General features: G+C 42.7%; 1 protein-coding gene across 11 annotated transcripts in view; it reads right to left on the bottom strand.

Annotated features, from left to right (window-relative positions):
• Positions 1–9496: 9496 nt before the first annotated feature.
• bcl9 (BCL9 transcription coactivator) overlaps positions 9497–21347 on the bottom strand; it is a 263026-nt gene continuing 251175 nt past the window's right edge. For all 11 annotated transcript variants that reach the window (XM_072577888.1, XM_072577890.1, XM_072577889.1 and 8 more), the window contains one exon: positions 9497–11628. In XM_072577888.1, the coding sequence (XP_072433989.1) occupies positions 10481–11628 (1148 nt within the window). In that variant the 3' untranslated portion in view covers positions 9497–10480. The remainder of the gene's footprint in view (positions 11629–21347) is intronic.

Here is a 21347-nt window from a genome sequence, read left to right as displayed (position 1 = left end):
CAAGGTCACAAGAGTGCCAAGCAGGAAGGTAGTTTAAGGTGTGTCTACTTCAACACCAGGAGCATCCAGGATAAAGTGGATGAACTTGAAGCATGGGTTGGTACCTGGGTTTTCAATATTGCGGCCATTTCAGAGACATGGATAGCATAGGAACAGTTACAGGTTCAGGGATTTAGATGTTTCAATAAGAACAGAGAAGAGGGGGGGAAAAGCGGGGGTGGGGGGAGTGTGGCATTGGTAGCCAAGGACAGTATTATGATGACAGAAAGGACATTTGAGGATTCATCTACTGAGGTATTATGGGCTGAGGTTAGAAACAGGAAAGGAGAGACCACCCTGTTGGGAATTTTCTATAGGCCTCCAAATAGTTCCAGAAACGTAGAGGAAAGGCTAGCAAAGATAATTCTGGATAGGAGTGAGAATAACAAGGTAGTTGTTATGGGGGTTTTAGCTTTCCAAATATTGACTGGAAGTCCTACAGTTCGAATATTTTAGATGGGTCAGTTTGTGTCCAATGTGTGCAGGATTGTTTCTGGACACAACATGTAGACAAGCCAACAAGGGGTGAGGCCACATTGGATTTGGTACCGAGTAATGAACCTGGCCAGGTATTAGATTTGGAGGTAGATAAGCACTTTGGTGATAATGACCACAATTCAGTTATGTTTACTTTAGAGATGGAAGTTATTGCTGGGGGAAAGGCAATTATGATGTGATTAGGCAAGATTTAGGATGCATGGGTTGGGGAAGGAAACTGCAGGGGATGGGCACAATTGAAATATGGAGCTTATTCAAGGAACAATTACTGCGTGTTCTTGGTAATTACGTACCTGTCAGACAGGGAGGAAGTGGTTGAACAAGGGAGCTGTGTTTTACTAAAGAAGTTGAATCTATAGTCAAGAGGAAGAAGAAGGCTGATGTTAGGAAGGCTCAGTTAGGGTGCTTGGAAGTTACAAGTTAACCAGAAAGACCTAAAGAGAGAGCTAAAAAGAGCCAGGACGGGACATGAGAAGTTATTGGCAGATAGGATCAAGGAAAACTCTAAACCTTTCTATAGGTATATCAGGAATAAAAGAATGACTAGAGAAAGAATAGGGCCAGTAGGGATAGTAGTGGGAAGTTGAAAATCACACAACACCAGATGATAGTCCAACAGGTTTATCAAACAACCTGGTGTTGAGTGATTTTTAACTTTGTACACCCCAGTCCAACACCAGCATCTCTAAAAGTGGGACATTGTGTGTCGAGTGTGAGGAAATGGAAGTGCTATATGAATTTTTTTTGACAGTATTCACACTGGAAAAAGACAATGTTGTCGAGGAGAATACAGAGATGGGATTGACGTTTTCAAGGAGGAGGTGTTAGCAATTCTGGAAAGTGTGAAAATAGGTAAGCCCCCTGGGTCGGATGGGATTTATCCTAAGATTCTCTGGGAAGCCAGGGAGGAGATTGCAGAGCCTTTGGTTTTGATCTTTATGTCATCATTGTCTGCAGGAATAGTGCCAGAAGACTGGGGGATAGCAAATATTGTCCCCTTGTTCAAGAAGGGGAATAGAGACAATCCTGGTAATTATACAATATGAGCCTTATTTCGGTGTAAATTGTTGGAAAATGTTGTAAGAGATAGGATTTATACTCATCTAGAGAGGAATAGGTTGGTTATGGATAATCAACACAATTTTGTGAAGGGTAGGTTGTGCCTCACAAACCTTATTGAGTTCTTTGAGATGGTGACCAAATAGGTAGATGAGAGTAAAGTGGTTGATGTGGTGTATCTGGATTTCAGCAAGGTGTTTGATAAGGTTTCCCACGATAGGCTATTGCACAAAATATGGATGCATGGGATTGAGGGATATTTAATGGTTTGGATCAGAATTTGGCTAGCTGAAAGAAGACAGAGGGTTGTGGTTAATGGGAAATGTTCTTCCTCAAGTTCAGTTACTAATGGTGTACTGCAAGGATTTGTTTTGGGGCCAATGCTGTTTGTCATTTTTATAAATGACCTAGATGAGGGCGTAAAAGAATGGGTTAGTAAACTTGAGGATGACATTAACATTGGTGGAGTTCTGGATAGTGCTGAAGGATGTTGCAGATTACAGAGATACATAGATAAGCTGCAGAGCTGGGCTGAGAGGTGGCAAATGGAGTTTAATGTGGAAAAGTGTGAGGTGATTTACTTTGGAAGGAGTAACAGGAATACAGAGTACCAGGCTAATGGTAAGATCCCTGGTAGTGTGGATGAGCAGAGAGATCTCGGTGTCCATGTACATAGATCACTCAAAGTTGACACCCAGGTTGATAGGGCTGTTAAGATGGCATACAGTGTGTTAGCTTTTATTGGTGGAGGAATTGAGTTTCTGAGCCACTGGGTCATGCTGCAGCCGTACAAAGCTGTGGTGTGGTCGCACTTGGAATACTGCGTACAGTTCTGGTCACGGCATTGTAGGAAGGATGTGGAAGCATTGGAGAGGGTTCAGAGGAGATTTACTAGGTTGTTGCCTGGAATGGAGTGAAGGTCTTATGAGGAAAGGTTGAGGGACTTGAGGCCATTTTCGTTAGAGAGAAGATGATTGGGAGGTGACTTAATTGAGATATACAAGATAATCAGAGGCCAAATTTGCTTTTATTAAGATAATCAGAAGGTTAGGTAGGGTGGACAGTGACAGGATGTTGGCTGGCATGAGGGGACATAGTTTTCAGTTGAGGAGGTGATAGATCTAGGACAGATGTCAGAGGTCAGAGAGTAGTAGGGGTATAGAACGCATTGCCTGCCAACTTCAAGGGCATTTAAATGGTCGTTGGATAAACATATGGATGAAAATGGAATAGTGTCGGATAAATGGGCTTCAGATTAGTTCCACAGGTTGGTGCAACATCGAGGGCCATGGGCCTGTACTGCACCGTAATGTTCTCTGTTCTATGTTAACATGAAAATCTGACTCATTTCTGAAAAGAAAGTCTTCTTGTGAGTCTAAGTTAAAATGTATTAGTGCTATTGAAAGAGTGGTTGAAAAACCATCTCAAGGTTGCATTTCCTGAGTAAGCGGTGTCTGCCAGACTCCTCAGAAACTGCATGAAGAGAATCTTGACTTCCTTTCCCATAACCAGAGCATTCTATACTCTACCCTTTTTGCCATCGGCCAGAGTATTTTTTCCCAAGAGAGCCAATCTTTGGAGAGAGATCTTATTTTGTATTTTCATATTGCAATGTTTGGAGGTAGAAGGATAAGGATTTAAACGTCCATATTATAATTGCATGTGTCAACTCAATTAGCATCTTTATCAAATACATTTTATGATAAAATAAGTTTTAAAATGAACCAACAAAAAAATTCAAAACAACAGTACTTTAAAAAAGGAGAAAGACCAACAAAGGCAGTGACTACATGAGAAGTGATACAAACAGGGAAAAAAGACCTACATGGCTGTCTGACCCAGCAGTGAATTTGCACAGCTCCTGCCTTTGCTGTTTGATTTTTGAGTATCTCTGGACATCAGAGTTAATCTGAGAAAAATTAACAAACAGCAACCTTGGAGAAACCTGTGTGGGAGAGCTGACAGTAGGGGAGCAGCGAAGCAGCTTTTTAAAGTGTAACCTTACTGTTGATTTTCTAAAGCTCCAATAGTGAGTAGAATGGTTTTTTTTTATTATATGTTTTATTCAGATCTGTTCCTTGATTAAACTTTTAAAATATACAACATAGGTACTAAGTTAGCCTGGAACAGTGTTCTTAGAGCAGTAAGACTATGCTATTTTCTGGGTCTACAGATTGTTAAGGTGCAAAGATGACCTTTAGTAGATTGATGTGTTCTTCCTGTCTGCAGGAAATATGCTTGAATGCTAAACCTATCAGATCGCATTGATCAGTTCAAGCGACAGTTACAGGCAGTGAGGAATATATTGAAGATAGGGGGTGTGATGTATGGTCATCATAGGAAGGGAGAATAACTGCAGATATAGTCAGGTAGAGTTACCTCCAGGAAAGGTAGGAAAGAGAGGCAGGTCATGCAGGAGTCTCCTGTGGCTATCCCCAACGCAAACAAGTCTGCTGTTTTGGAAAATGTAGGGGGTGATGGACTCTCAGGGGAATGCAGCACGGACAGCCAAGTTTCTGGAACATGGTCTGACTCTAATGTAATGAGGAGAAAGTGAGGACTGCAGATGCTGGAGATCAGAGCTGAAAATGTGTTGCTGGAAAAGTGCAGCAGGTCAGACAGCATCCAAGGAGCAGGAGAATCGATGTTTCGGGCATGAGCCCTTCCTCCTGCTCTAATTTTCAGCTCTAATGTAATCAGGGGTAAATCAGGTTTCAAGTGATCATTTGCGATGGGTGACTCTCTAATCAGAGGCACAGATAGATGTTTCTGTGGCCAACGGCAAAATCAGAATACCACCCTGATGCCAGGATCAAGGATATCTCGGAGAAGATGCAGAATATTCTCAAAGGCGAGAGGGGGAATGTTGCCAGGGTTGGAGGATTTGAGCTACAGGGAGAGGCTGAATAGAGTGGAGCTGTTTTCCCTGGAGCATCCAAGGTTGAGGGGTGTCCTTATAGAAGTTTATAAAATCATGAGGAGCATGGAGAGGGGAAATAGACAAGGTGTTTTCCCTGGGGTGGGGGAGTCCAGAACGAGAGGGCATAAGTTTAGGGTGACAGGGGAAAGATTTAAAAGAGACCTAAGGGACAACATTTTCACGCAGAGGGTGGTGTGTGCATGGAATGAGCTGTGAGAGGAAGTAGTGGAAGCTGCTAAAATTAAAACATTTAAAAGACATCTGGAGGGGTATATGAATAGGAAGTGATTATAAGGATATGGGACAAGAGCTGGCAAATGGGACTAGATTAATTTAGGATATCTGGTAGGCATGGATGAGTTGGACTGAGTTACCATTCACCATGAAACTCCTACCTTGATTTGACTTTACAAAATGCAAGACCTCATACTTATCTATATTAAATTCCATTTGTCATTTCTCGGCCCACTTCTCCAGCTAATCAAGCCCCTGCTGTAATTTCTGATAAGCTCCTCACTGTCCACGATACCATCTATTTTAGTGTCATCTGCCTTGGACATTTTCATCCAGATCATTGATATAGATAACAAACAGCAATGGATCCCTGAGGCACTCCACTAGTCACAGATCTCCAGTTCAACAAGCCTCCCTTCAGTATTACTCTCTACTTCCGACCATCAAGCCAATTGTGTGTCCAATTTGCCAGCTCTCCCTGGATTCCTTGCGATCTAACTTTCTGGAGCAGCCTGCCATGTGGACCCTATCAAAGGCCTTAATGAAATCTACATTGACTACGTCTACCGTTCTGCCCTTGTCAACCAACCATCCTGCCTTATAGTTTAAAGTCCACACATACTGCCACACATAGTCTCTCAGCCAGGAGATGAATTCCATTTTGGCTCAGTTGAAGCCCATCTCTTCTGATCAGCTTCATCATAGAACTCTAACAAATTTATTCCTAATCAACTCTATCTTTCCAAATGCATGTATGTCTTATCTCAGAATATTCTCAAGTAACTTATCTACCATAGATGTTAAGTTTACTGGTCTATAGTTTCCAAAATTTTCTTTGCAGCCCTTCTTGAATAAGGACACAACATTCGTTATCCTCTGGCCTTCTGTGACCTCACTATAGCTAATTATGACACAAAATTATCAGCTAGGGCCTCTGCAATTTATTCTCTAGCCTCTTGCAGTGTTCCTGGTCTGGACCAGGAGATTTATCCACCTTCATAGATTCTTATGCATCCAACACCTCCTTTAATATGATATAGACTGTCCCCAGGATATCACCATTAACTTACCAAGTTCCCAAGTTTTCATACCTTTCTCCACCATAAAGACAGAGCAGAAATATTCATTGAGGACCTTGTCCATCTCCTGTGATATGTCTACTTTAGTCCTTGAGGGATCCTATTCTCTCTCTAATTTTCCTTCAATGTACTTAAAGAACCTCTTTGGATCACCCTAATTTTCTCAGCCAAGGCTATCTTGTGCCCCTTTTCACCCTTCTGATTTCCTTCTTAAGTAAACTCCTGTATCCCCTATATACTTGCTGGGATTCCCTTGATTCCAGCTGCCTGTACCTGAACATAATTTTTGTTTCTGGCTGAAACCTTAATATCTTCTGTTATCCAGGGTTCCCTATTCCTCTCAATCTTGCCTTTCACCCTCACAGGAATATATAGACTTTGAACTCTAGCTATCTCACTTTTAAAGGCCTCACACTTGCCAAAGGTCTCTCAGTTGCTTAATACCCACATTTTCAACTGGACTATTGTCACCATTTTGTAATTAAAAAAATCTCTCCTTCTTGTATGTTGCATATTGAAAACAGTCACTGATCTAGATCAGCCAAATGTTAGTTAAGAACTGCTGCCCTCTGACACTTCAAGCAAATGTGACTGTGCGGGTTCTGGATTCTTCTGGATTCAAAACCTCACACATCTTACTTGCCACACACACAACAAGCTTTACCAGAATCATCTTTACTGGTCAAGGTGATGCAGATTACTGAAGCTCTACTATTTCTTAGCCACCATCAAATTTTCTAACAGCACCTCTCTCTCTCTCTCTCCCTGGATCTTCCACAAATCCTGTTCAGTCACTTTTCACTAAAGCACTCTGTTGGATGCACTTACTCTGGTTGAGAACCGGGGGTGCTCTGCGATCCCCTTCTCAATCACGATGTTCGAGCTGACTTCTTCCAGAATCCTTCTCAGTCAGTTCTCACTGCCACCCTTGGACAAGATTCGCCAATGTGACATTATCATTATCGTTATTTTCCACCCCGCCCCTTCAGAATTTTATCCTGGCATAAGGTAAAATTCCTTTTCAGTCGAGTGTGCTGTGCTGGAAAAGCACAGCAGATCAGGCAGCATCCGAGGAGCAGGAGAATCGACGTTTCGGGCAAAAACCCTTCATCAGGAATGAGCCTTCCTTTTCAGTTAACTGCAATTCTATTCTGATATTTTCTGTGTCAGTCTTAATTGCCTCTTTACTTCAATTGAATTTGGCCTACTTCATTTCATATGCATTTTTTATTTCATTGCAAACATTTACTCAACTGAGGAGCCCTGGTTTTGGCTCCTTTGCCCTTCTTCGAATAGTTGCAGCCTGTATCTGAAACATCTCCTCTTTAAATAGTTTCATTGTTTCATTGCCTTGTAGTTTATTTTTATCTGGCTGCCTTACTTCCCAACCCAATCAAGTTACTTATAGAAGAGGTGAGGAATAACATGCAGATATAAACTTAGAAAGGCAGTAAGGGGTTGGGGTGATGAACATATCAGATGTCGTTGAATGTCCAATTTTACTCCCTGAGCCTGCCTTGATTAGATCATTAAGCTGGTTGTAGCACAGTATCCTGGAACAGGACTTCTCATTCATGCTGCTAAGTTCCTTGATGATATTATATTGTTGAAGGCATGTACTGTACCTTTAAGAGAGAGTGAATGCTGTTTTGCACAGAGAGCTTACAAGTACCTGTCATATGACTAATTAGCAGTCTCCGAGTGTACTGAAAAATTGAAAATATGTAACAATTGGCTGTGAAACAGATACCTGAGTTGGTTGCTTTTCTGACAACAATTCGAATTTAACCGATCAATTTCAGTTATACCCCAGAATACTAAAACCCAATCGAGTTTGAATTTATTGTTTTGCCAACATTGAACCAAATGAGACAATCTGATGTTGCGGGGTTAAGAGAGGCAGGCAGTTTGAAAGTTAGACAGAGAGTAACTGCTATCAAAAAAGACTGCAATTCAAAACACTGTCTATCAAAGATACCTTTTTCATATGAAACATCTTTGCAGTAAAAGTCAGAACCCAACCCAGGGAGACCTTCAGCTGAAAGGAGGACATCGGAGAAGACATTCGCTGTGTGGGAATAGTATATTGTTATAGAGTTGGAGGCAGATAACAAACATTTAAGAGAAAAGAGGCTTAGAGTTGTAAATCATTGTTGTTTGATGTTCACCTATAAAGAATAAGTTGTTTCTTTTCCTTTAAATAGTGGAATTTGAGTCGTTCTCTGTCACTCATACTTTAACAGATTATGAGGTGAGGTGAGCTTTTCTGGGTATTTGGTTTAATTAGCAGAAGGGTTCACCACTATGTTGTAACAGCACAGCAGTTCAGGCAGCATCCAAGGAGCTTCGAAATCGACATTTCGGGCAAAAGCCCTTCATCAGGAATAAAGACAGTGAGCCTGAAGCATGGAGAGATAAGCTAGAGGATGGTGGGGGTGGGGAGAAAGTAGCATAGAGTACAATGGGTGAGTGGGGGAGGGGATGAAGGTGATAGGTCAGGGAGGAGAGGGTGGAGTGGATCGGTGGAAAAGGAGATAGGCAGGTAGGACAAGTCATGGGGACAGTGCTGAGCTGGAAGTTTAGAACTAGGGTGAGGTGGGGGAAGGGGAAATGAGGAAAGTTTCCTTATACTCACCCATTGTACTCTATGCTACTTTCTCCCCACCCCCACCCTCCTCTAGCTTATCTCTCCACGCTTCAGGCTCACTGCCTTTCTTCCTGATGAAGGGTTTTTGCCTGAAACGTCGATTTCGAAGCTCCTTGGATGCTGCCTGAACTGCTGTGTTCTTCCAGCACCACTAATCCGGAATCTGGTTTCCAGCATCTGCAGTCATTGTTTTTTCCTTGCTATGTTGTAACAATCAATTCTAGCCATCTTGTCTTGCTCTCTGATGTTTTATCTTCCATCAGGAGCTTGTGCATTTACCTGCTGGGTCAAATACATAGCAGGTTCAAGACGAGGAGTAAGAACTGAGATATGGCCATGCTACATTGGGAATCTATGAAAGCAGCTGCTTCATTTAACATTCTCATAATGTATCCTTAAAAAACATTCACTAGGATCAATGGACATCTGCTGTTGTCTATATATCCCATGTCAATTGACCAGCAAATGCAATGGCTGAGTTGAAAAGCTGTTCCTAAACAGTGCTGAGTATGTGAGCTTCCAGAATGCTCCCAGCACGTTGCCTCATAATTCCAACCAATATCTCAATTATTAAACAGACAAACCTGAGGGGCATTTTGAACAGTATTAAAAGTTTTGTTGTAATACTTAATTAGAAACTTAGAAAGATAAATATACAACAAACGGTGGACATCTAGAATATAAACACATGATGATGAAAGAGAGGTCATGGTACCTGAAAGAATTAGTCTTTTAGTTGAAGACCCTTCAATGGGCAATGAAATATAAACAAGTTCCTTAATAATATTGAAGTATACAACGAAAGATCTCCAACACAGAGAAAAGACATAAATAAGTTGAATGAACTTTGAAACAATTTAATACATTGATGGATATAAAAGATTTATAAAATGATGATTTTCAGAAATACATGATAATTGCATTATTATTCTGGCATGTTTTCCAATCCATCAATTTTAACAATTGATATGTCAGAGCACTGAATGTGATCACACATTAACACGAAAAGGACAACTGTGGTTATAAGAAACAATATATTTTATTTAAATTCCAACATCACAACCCTGGAAAATGGTTCCGTACCAAAGTTCATGGGGAATATGTAATAGTATAAGGTGGTGGAGACAAAAATAAAAATCAGTCTCAGATAAACAAGGATTTTCAGTATTTGTTTCCCACTCCTATAGAAAATGTTAGTTGGGGTTTATCATGAATGATACAGAATAAAAAAACATATTACAGTACTGCATGATATCATGCCACAACTTAAAACAGAAAGTATATCCCAACACTCCACAGTCATTATGGGATAATGTTTAAAATGAGGTGCAACATTTGTCTATTTTGTCCCTAGGCAGGCAAAGTTGTAGAGGTACCAGAGGACAGACAAGCTTTTCCTAAAAGTTTTCAATGTTTGTCCACTATTTAGAACAATGTTTTGTTTTTAATTTGACTTAATAAATCACCTTTTGTGCTTTTCTGTTAATACTTTTCTGTCAGATATTGTAGTTTGGTTTATTATATTCCAGAACTGCAAAAGATTTTTTTTAAAATGGTGTATACCAAACATGAACATGTAAACAAGACTGATACTTTGTGAATCATGATGCTCACCTCTCTCAAACACGAAGTCACAGTTGAAATCCCTTTTACAATGTAATACAGTGCACAATCAGAAGAAGCTTCTGGGGAAATAGTCCACATAGTAAACATAAACAGGTGCAACTTGTAACGAATTGTGATCCACATATTACAGCTGCAGTTTTCAGAAGCACGTCACCCAGCTTCCACAGAAATGATTGAAATCAGAAAAAAAAACCACTGACCGAGCAATGCAAGCTTCATTTTGAAGAACTCTTGTACATTCTAAACTTTCTCTTTGTCTTTTATATGAACAATTTTCAGTTTATCTTCACTTATGCACAGAGATCCCAGTGAGTTTCAAATATCTCTGCATGTAGTGCAGCATAAGGATAAACGTTCCAACAGTAAGCCTTCAAACAGCTAAAACATCATATTTCCTAGATTGCCTGGTCCTTGGTTAAAGTCCATGCCTACATCACCAGTTAGACCTCGAGGCCTCATTTGGGGTGGTATCATCATATTCTGCTGAGGTCCCACCATCCCCGGTAGTGGCATCATCAAGTCGTGCTGAGGGGATCCTATGGAGCCAGGGTGACTGTACATACTTCCTGGGATTCTTTCCTTTCCTTGAATCATAAGTGCATTTGGGTTGTTCATCTGTGTGTGCACACCACCTTGGGGTGGTGACATTATACGATGCTGAGGACCCATCATGCCTTGATGCATGAAACCAGGTAGTCGCATGGGATTGTGACCTGGGACAGAAGCAGCATTACCCATGGCCATCTCCTGAACTCCGACCACACTATGTCCTCCTACACTAGGTATTGGCAATCCCATTCTACCTGGATTTGCTTCTCCCATCAATCCTTGCATGTGGTGTGAAAACCCAGGACTAGGAAGCTGCAGCTGCTTGCGCCCCTGACTGTCCCCATGGGGAAAATACTGCAGTGTCTGGCTGGGCTTCTCTGACGGAATGATTCTAGACAGGTCAAACTCTGGGATTCCAGAAGCATTCGGGCGAATGACATCCTGCAATTCGGGGTCATTGTAGACTGAAGGCATGTGATTTCCCATAGCAGCATACGAATCTGGCATGCCTGGTGGCACTGTCTTACACAGAGATTGGTCCGGAGAAGGCCGTGTGATGCTATTTGGACGTCCAAGTAGCCCTCCTTCTCCAGAAAATGCTATTCCAGGTGGGAAAACTCCTTGTGGGCCAGGGTCATTCACTGGAAAGGATACCTGATGAGTTGGTGACTGCACTGATGGGTAAATCTGTTGCCCCTGCAAAAAACCCATGCGTCCTTGATGTAGCATCTGTGGATTCGTTACTGATGGATCCTGCGAAGTATGTGGCATCATGGGACCATGGGGCATCATGTTGGGTCCCACAGGGCCATGTGATGCCATGTTAGGCCCAATGGCATTCGGAGAGGGCATCTGATTTGTTACATGATGTGAAAGGGGCTGTCCTCCAAGAACATTCATTCCCATTGGACTCAAAGAAGGCATCTGCCCGGCTGAATGAGGGGCTGACAGTCGTGTCTGGTTTAAATGGCTGATCCCTGATAACAGAAACAAAGGAAACCTTCAGCACTCACCATTTTAAAAATGCATATTTTATACATGAACAGAAACAAAACAATGATGAAACAAAAGTACTGTTCAGTTTTGCCCACCTTTTCTCTCCTTTGACATTTCAGTATTTGCAAGTTAAATGACCCTGGAACTAAATGTTGGCAGCATTGGTTATTATGAAGTTAATTACACTTTAGTTTGTACTTTCTATGTGTGAGTTAGGGAATGATAACAAGAGCAAGTTCTTTCATAAGGTGAGGGAGAGAAATTTTTAGCATGGAGATCATACAAATGATTTGAAAGGAGAAAGTTAGGTCTACAGATGCTGGAGATCAGAATTGAGAGTGTGGTGCTGAAAAGGCATAGCAGGTCAAGCAGCATCCGAGGAGCAGGAAAATCGAGGTTTCGGGCAAGAGCCCTTCATCAGTTCTCCTGCTCCTCAGATGCTGCCTGACCTGCTATGCTTTTCCAGCACCACTCTCTCGTCAAATGATTTGAAAGTACTAGTGCAAACAGTAGAGGCAATGAGACAAGTGGATGAAACACCAGGTAGAAAGTTGGAAAGTTAGAAGAAGGTTAAAGCAGGAATGAAGAAGCAGATATTCTTCAAAGTCCGTGAGAAGATTTGTAGCTTGGGTGCTCGTTGTTGTGGTTCTGTTTGCTGAGCTGGATCCAGACACTCTATACAATCAACACAGGAATTCTTGGACATCATCAGAAATATACACATAGACAAGGAAGAAACCATGGTCTCATTCGATGTAACAGCACTGTTCACCTCTATCGACAAAACCCTAGCCAGAGAAACAATAGCCAACCTGCTGGACATACAAAACAGACAAGACATTGAACCTATCAACAAAGACGGCATACTCAAACTACTGGACCTGTGCCTCACAACGCACTTGACATTCAACAACCAAACATATGAACAAATCAATGGCACACCCTTGGGCTCACCCATCTCTGGACTCATAGCAGAAGCAGTAATGCAAAGATTAGAACAAACAGTCTTACCGCAAACTCAACCCAAACTCTGGGTCAGATATGTGGATGACACCTTTGTAATCATTAAAAACACAGAAATTGAGAACACACACCGGATCATCAACGCCACACTCACAGGAATCCGATTCACTAGAGAGGAAGAAAAGGACAACCAACTCCCATTCCTAGATGTGATGGTACAGAGAACACCGAACGGAGAATTCACCACAAAGGAATACAGGAAAGCCACACACTCAGACCAAGTCCTGAACTATGAAAGCAACCACCCCAACACACACAAACGAAGCTGCATCAGGACACTATTCAAAAGGGCCACAACACACTGCAGTACACCAGAACTGCAAAAAGAGGAAGAAGAACACCTATACATTTTGAGTGTGAGCAGCAGCGGAGGTAAGACAAACCCAGAAGACTGCAGCTAAGGTAAGGCAGTTTTTTAAAAAATTACTTACCGGTAGCGGACAGCGGTGTTTCCCTTTCACAGAAGGAGCGGGGGAAGTGACGAGAACCAGAGGGGCAGCCGGGAAGGAAAGCAGTGACCATATATATCAGCAAGGCAGCTAAACCCGAGACTCTACAACTGTAAAGAGTCTCCCACCCGCCCTCCTCCTCTAACATAGTTAATAAGGTAACGTTCATTTTAAACTTCCTCTATTGCATATAAGTCTGTTAATAATTTTATAGCAACTTGAACTAAGCTTTCTACTTTAGTACTGAGTGGGTGTTCAGATAAGTCGGGTATGGATGCTAGGGCAGTTGCTTGCTCCTCCTGCAGAATATGGCAAGTGAAAGACATGGCACACGCCTTCGCTCGCTACATCTGTGGGAAGGGCACCCGACTCCAGCTCCTTGAAAACCGTGTTAGGGAATTGGAGATGGAGCTGGATGAACTATGGATCATTCGGGAGGCTGAGGGCGTAACTGAGAGGAGTTACCGGCAGTTGGTCACTCCTAAGGCTCAGGACAAGGATAAATGGGTTACAGTTAGGGGGAGGAAAGGGGACAGTCAGACAGTGCAGAGATCCCCTGTGGACATTCCCCTCAGCAATAAGTATACCGTTTTGGATACTGCTGGGGGGGATGACCTACCCCAGAGGAAATCCATAGCAGTCAGTTCTCTGGCACTGAGCCTGACACTGTGGCAAAGAAGGGAAGGGGGCAGAATAGAAAAGTACTCGTGGTAGGGGACTCGATAGTTAGGGGAATCGACAGGAGATTGTGGTCAGGATCGGGATTCACGGAAGGTATGTTGCCTCCCTGGTGCCAGGGTCCGGGACGTCTCCGATCAGGTATATAAGGTTCTAAAAGGGGAGGGCGAACAGCCAGAAATCTTGTTACATATTGGCACTAATGATATAGCCAGGAAAAGGATCGAAGATATAAAAAATGATTTCAGGGAGTTAGGATGGAAGCTGCAAAGCAGGACGAACAGAGTAGTGTTCTCTAGTTTACTACCGGTGCCACGAGATAGTGAGGTGAGGAACAGGGAGCAGGCGCAGCTTAATATGTGGCTGTGTAGCTGGTGTAGAAGGGAGGGCTTCAGAGATGTAGATAATCGGGATGCCTTCTGGGGAAGGTGGGACCCGTACAAGAAGGACGGGTTGCATCTGAACTGGAAGGGAACCAATGTCCTGGGTGGAAGGTTTGCTCAAGTAGTTCGAGAGGGTTTAAACTAGTATGGCAGGGGGGTGGGAACCTGAGCTGTATACCGGAGGTGAGAGTTGATGCAGATGAGGCAATAGCAAGAGGTAGACCAGCTAGTGGGAAGGATTTTCCTGGCAAGGAACCAAGGTATCAGTTAAAGTGTGTTTGCTTTAACGCAAGGAGTATCAGGAATAAAAGTGACGAACTTAGAGCATGGATCAGTACCTGGTGCTATGATGTTGTGGCCATAACAGAGACATGGGTTTCTCAGGGGCAGGAATGGTTGCTGGATGCTCCAGGGTTAAGAGCATTTAAAAAGACTAGGGAGGGGGGAAAAAGAGGAGGGGGTGTAGCACTACTAATCAGAGAGGGTATCACAGCTACAGAAGCTTCCATTGTCGAGGAAGATCTGCCTACCAAGTCAGTATGGGTGGAAATTAGGAACAGTAAAGGAGCAGTCACCTCTCTAGGGGTCTACTACAGGCCCCCCAAGAGCAGCAGGGAGATGGAAGAAAGCATAGGTTGGCAGATTTTGGAAAAGTGTGGACGAAGTAGGGTTGTTGTAATGGGTGACTTTAACTTTCCCAATATTGATTGGAACCTCCTTCAAGCAGAAGATTTGAGTGGAGCTGTTTTTGTAAGGTGTGTTCAGGAGGGTTTCCTAACTCAGTACGTTGACAGGCCGAAGAGGGGAGAGGCCATTCTAGACTTAGTGCTCGGAAACGAGCTGGGGCAGGTATCAGATCTTGTGGTGGGAGAGCATTTTGGTGATAGTGACCACAACTGCCTCACATTCTACATACTATGGAGAAGGAGAGGATTAGGCAAAATGGGAAGATATTTAATTGGGGAAGAGGAAACTATGATGCGGTTAGACATAAGTTAGAAAGCATGGACTGGGAGCAATTGTTCCATGGTAAAGGCACTATAGAGATGTGGAGACTGTTTAAGGAACAGTTGTTGCAAGTGATGAATAAATATGTCCTTCTGAGACAGGCAAGAAGTGGTAAGATAAAGGAACCTTGGATGACGAGAGCGGTGGAGCTCCTCGTCAAAAGGAAAACGGTAGCTTCCATAAGGTGGAGGAAGCTAGGGTCAAGCTCAGCTCCACAGGATTACAGGCAAGCGAGGAAGGAGCTTAAAAATGGTCTGAGGAGAGCCAGGAGGGGGTACGAGAAAGGCTTAGCAGAACGGATTAGGGAGAATACAAAGGCATTTTACACTTACGTGAGGAAAAAGAGAATGGTCAAAGAAAGAGTAGGGCCGATCCGGGATAGCATAGGGAATTTGTGTGTGGAGTCTGAGGAGGTAGGGGAAGCCCTAAATGAGTTTTTTGCTTCTGTCTTTACTGAAGAAACGAACTCTGTAGTGAATGAAACCTTTGAAGAGCAGATGTGCATGCTGAAATGGATAGAGATAGAGGAAGCTGATGTGCTGAAAATTTTGTCAACATTAAGATTGACAAGTCGCCAGGCCCAGACCAGATTTGTCCTCGGCTGCTTTGGGAAATGAGAAATGCAATTGCTTCGCCACTTGCAAAGATCTTTTCATCCTCGCTCTCCACTGGAGTCATACCTGAGGACCAGAGAGAGGCAAATGTAATTCCTCTCTTCAAGAAAGGAAATAGGGAAATCCCCGGCAATTACAGATCAGTAAGTCTCACGTCTGTCGTCTGCAAGGTGTTAGAAAGGATTCTGAGGGATAGAATTTATGACCATCTGGAAGAGTATGGCTTGATTAAATGCAGTCAACACGGCTTTGTGAGGGGTACGTCATGCCTCACAAACCTTATCGAGTTCTTTGAGGATGTGACTAGAAAAGTTGATGAGGGTCGAGCTGTGGATGTGGTGTATATGGACTTCAGCAAGGCATTTGATAAGGTTCCCCATGGTAGGCTCATTCAGAAGGTCAGGAGGAATGGGATTCAGGGGAACATAGCGGTCTGGATACAGAATTGGCTGGCCAACAGAAGACAGCAAGTGGTAGTAGAAGGAGAATATTCTGCCTGGAAGTCTGTGGTGAGTGGTGTTCCACAGGGCTCTGTCCTTGGGCCTCTATTGTTTGTAATTTTTATTAATGACTTGGATGAGGGGATTGAAGGATGGGTCTGAAGGATGGGTCAGCTAGTTTGCAGATGACACAAAGGTTGGAAGTGTCGTTGACAGTATAGAGGGCTGTTGTAGGCTGCAGCGGGACATTGACAGGATGCAGAGATGGGCTGAGAGGTGGCAGATGGAGTTCAACCTGGATAAATGCAAGGTGATGCATTTTGGAAGGTCGAATTTGAAAGCGGAGTACAGGATTAAGGATAGAATTCTTGGCAGTGTGGAGGAACAGAGGGATCTTGGGGTGCAGGTACATAGATCCCTTAAAATGGCCACCCAAGTGGACAGGGTTGTTAAGAAAGCATATGGTGTTTTGGCTTTCATTAATAGGGATATTGAGTTTAAGAATCATGAGATCTTGTTGCAGCTCTATAAAACTTTGGTTAGACCGCACTTGGAATACTGCGTCCAGTTCTGGTCGCCCTATTATAAGAAAGATGTGGATGCTTTGGAGAGTGTTCAGAGGAGGTTTACCAGGATGCTGCCTGGACTGGAGGGCTTATCTTATGAGGAGAGGTTGACTGAGCTCGGACTTTTTTGATTGGAGAAAAGGAGGAGAAGAGGGGACCTAATTGAGGTATACAAGATAATGAGAGGCATAGGTAGAGTCAATAGCCAGACACTATTTCCCAGGGCGGAAATGACTAACACGAGGGGTCATAGTTTTAAGCTGGTTGGAGGAAAGTATAGAGGGGATGTCAGAGGCGGGTTCTTTACACAGAGAGTTGTGAGAGCATGGAATGCGTTGCCAGCAGCAGTTGTGGAGGCAGGGTCATTGGGGACATTAAAGAGACTCCTGGACATGCATATGGTCACAGAAATTTGAGGGTGCATACATGAGGATCAGTGGTTGGCACAACATCGTGGGCTGAAGGGCCTGTTCTGTGCTGTACTGTTCTATGTTCTGTGTTTTACAATGTATTCGCCAAAAACGGATACCAGCGCAATTTCATCAACAGATGCCTAAGGGAAAGACAACGGAATGGGGACATGCCGCAACCCAAAGGACTAGCCACACTAACATATATCAAGAGCATTTCCGAACTGACAGCCAGACTACTGCGACCACTAGGACTCATAACAGCACACAAACCAACAGCCACTCTCAGACAACAACTCACCAGGATGAAGGACCCAATACCCAGCATGAGCAAAACCAATGTAGTGTACAAAATCCCATGCAAGGACTGCACAAAACACTACATACGACAAACAGGAAGACAGCTAATGATCCGCATCCATGAACACCAACTAGCCACGAAACGACATGACCAGCTATCCTTAGTAGCCACACACGCAGATGACAAGCAACATGAATTCGACTGGGACAACACTACTATTATAGGACAAGCCAAACAGAGAACAGCCAGAGACTTCCTAGAGGCATGGCACTCAATCAATAAGCACATCGACCTGGACCCAATATACCGACCACTGCAGCGGACAGCTGGAACTGACAACCGGAAGCGGCAGATTCAAACCACTACAAATGCCGGAGGAAAGATCACAGAAGCACTTTACAGGAGGCTCCCAAGCACTGACGATGTCACCTAGATGGGACGAAATGTCTGCAACACAAATTCCCAGCTCGGCCAACAGAACCACAACAGATATTCTTCAAACTGTCATCCGATCACTCAACTAATTAATTCATGAATTCTTTCATCTCATATCTTCAAAAAAGTCAACATACTTCAGTAAAGAACTTTTATTCAGGGAAATTCACTTAAACTTACAAAATTGGACTTTCACATCTCCTCGTGGTGTTAATAACGAAACCGTTTTTACAAATAGTGCAAAACATCACTCCCAGTAGAAAAACTAGATTAAGTTAATTTTTAAAAATGCATTGTCAGCTTCAATCACAACAATAAAAGGTTTCCCAGTCAGAAAAAAAGATTCTTACAAGCTCAGTTCTTGTGGAAGATTTCTCTATTCTGCATTGAACATAACAGGGTTCTGAGCAATATTGCATATGATGAGATCTGTGGCAGAATTGGATGAGAAGTCTAGCAAAACCCACTTCAATGCCTCCATCCATTTAATGCTTTTGACAAAATGACGTTAACACAGTTGGAAAAATACCTTTCAACCATCAACCTCTACTTCCTGCCACTGAGCCAATTGTGGATCCAATATGCTAAATTTCCTTGAATCCCTTTCACCTTTGCTATCAATCTCTCATCCTGGACCTTATCAATAGCCTCACTGAAGTTCAAATAGACTACATCAAAAGCATTGCCCTAATCTAAACACATGGTTGCCTCCTCAAAAAATTCAATCAGGCTGGTCAGAAATGATCTCCCATTAACAAAACTATGCTGACCACGGTCCTTGATTAATCCCCACCCTCCAAGTACAGATTCATTCTGTCCCTCAGAATCCCTCCAATAATTTTCCCATCACCAAGTTAGAAAGGCCTGTAGTTTCCTAGCTTATCCCTTGCTCCCTTCTTAAGGAAAAGCCAGGGAATTGTAGACCAGTGAGCCTAACATTGGTTTTGGGCAAGTTGTTGGAGAGAATACTGAGGGAGAGAAATTACATATATTTGGAAATGCAAGGACTAATTAGGTAAAGTCAACACGTCTTTGTGCGTGAGAAATTGTGTGTCACTAATTTGGCTGACTTTTGTGAAGAAGTTACAAAAAGGATTGATGAGAGCAGACTTGATCGATATGGACTTCAGTAAGGCATTCGGCAAGGTTCCTCATTGTTGACCAGTTAACAAGGTTAGATCACACGGAATAGAGGGAGAACTGGCTGTTTGGATGCAGAACTGACTTGAAGGTAGAAAATAGAAGATGGTGGTGGTGTAGGGTTCATTTTCAGACTGGAGGCATGTGACCTGTGGTGTGCCACAAGGATCGGTGCTCGGTCCACTGCCTTTCATCAATTATATAAATAATTTGGATATGGACAAAAAGATATGGTTCGGAAGTTTACAGATGACACCAAAATTGAAGATGTAGTGGACAGCAAAGAAGGTTACTTCAGGGTCTTGGTCAGATGGGCCAATGGGTTGAGAAGTGGCAGATGGAATTTAATTTGTATAAATGTGAGGTGCTGCATTTTAGAAAGGCAAATCAGAGCAGGACTTACACAATTAATGGTAAGGTCCTAGGGAATGTTGCTAAACAAAAAGACTTTGGAGTGCATGCTCATAGTTCCTTGAAGGTGGAATTGCAGATAGATAGAATTGTGAAGAAGATGCTTGCCTTTATTGGTCAGTACATTGAGTAGAAGAATTGAGAGGTCACTTTGCAGCTGTACAGGACATTGGTTAGGCCACTTTGGAATACTGCATGCAATTCTGGTCTCTGCTTTAGGAAGGATGTTGTGAAACTTGAAGGGTTCAGAAAAGAAGGACGTTTCCAGGGTTGGAGTGTTTGAGCTCCAGAGAGGGGCTGAATAGACTGCAGCTATTTTTCCTGGAGTGTTGGAAGCTGAAAGGTCACCTTATAGAGTTTATAAAATCATGAGGCACATGGATAGGGCACATAGTCAAGGTCTTTTCCCCAGGGTGGGGGAGTCCAAAACTAGAGAGCATAGCTTGAAGGTGATAGTGGAAAGGTTTAAAAGGGATTTAAGAGGCAACTTTCACATGCAGACGGTGGTGCGTGCATGGAATGTGCTGGTACAATTACAACATTTAAAAGGCATCTGGATGGGTAAATAAATAGTAAAGGTTTAGAGAGATATGAGCCATAAGTTAGGATATCTGCTCGGCATGGACAAGTTGAAATGTAGGGTCTGTTTCTGTATTGAGTATCTCTATGACTGTATGACTCCATAATGTTACCACATTAGCTGTCATCCAGACATCTGACACCTTTCTTGCAGCTAGAGAGAAATTGATAATGTTTGCAAATGCTCTGCTATTTCCTCACTTGCCTCACTCAATAGGCTGGGATACTATTCATCCAGCCTTAGATATCTATGGACGTTTAAGCTTGCCAGGCCACTCAAAACTTTCTTTCTGTGCTAGATTTTAAAATTATATCATAGACCTTCTCACTGATTTTTATATCCTTTCACTATTGGAAACTGACACAAAATATTCATTTAGATCCCTTCCTACATTCTCTGGATCCATACGCAAATGATCACTGATGTCCTTAGTGAGTCCTACTCTTTCCCTCATTATCCTTTACCCTTAATGTACCTGTAAACAACATAGGATTTTTGTCAGTCTCTTTTCTTGTCCCCTTTCAGCACTCCTAATCTACTCTTTAAGCTCCCTTTTGTACATTCTATAATCCTCTGGGGCATCTGTAGTTTTGTACCCTCAGTAACTTGCATAAGCCTCCATTTTTCTCTTACTTTAATGCTGTATATCCCTTTATGTCCAGAGTTCACAGGATTTGATGGTCACACTCTTTTTCTTTATTGGAACTCTTTGGCCCTGTACTCTCCATATTTTCGTCTTCAGTGAACTCCACTGTTCTGAGACAGACTTGCTTTAAAGTGTCTGTGCCCAATCCACTCAGACCAAATCATACCTGATCTTATGAAAATCAGACTTCCCAATCTGAGAACTTTGATTTCAGGCTCATCCTTGTCCTTTTTCATAACATTCTTGAATCTAATGGAGTTGGCTGTTTGCAAAATGCACCCCAAAATACTTCAACCACTTGTCCAGCTTTGTTACCGAGAATTAAGTCCATGACCAACCCATCTCTTGCAGGCCTTTTTACAAAGTGACTTAAATAGCTCTTCTGGATGTTTTTTAACTCCATCCATACCTTTCACACAATTACTACCCCAGTTAATGGTGGGGAATTCAAAATCCCCAGGGTTTCACTATTCTATTACTTTTACACTTCCTGAAATTCACCTTCATAGCTGTTCTTCTATTTTATAAAATCCCTAGAGTGTGGATGCAGGCTATTTGGTCCATTAAGCCCACACTAACCATCCAAAGAGCATCCTTCTCAGACCCACACCCCTAT

This window comes from Chiloscyllium punctatum, chromosome 9 (assembly GCF_047496795.1).
Source record: "Chiloscyllium punctatum isolate Juve2018m chromosome 9, sChiPun1.3, whole genome shotgun sequence".
In the NCBI taxonomy this organism is placed as follows: domain Eukaryota; kingdom Metazoa; phylum Chordata; class Chondrichthyes; order Orectolobiformes; family Hemiscylliidae; genus Chiloscyllium; species Chiloscyllium punctatum.
The sequence above is the reverse complement of the archived record's forward strand: the minus strand, read 5'-3'. Positions and strand labels throughout refer to the sequence as shown.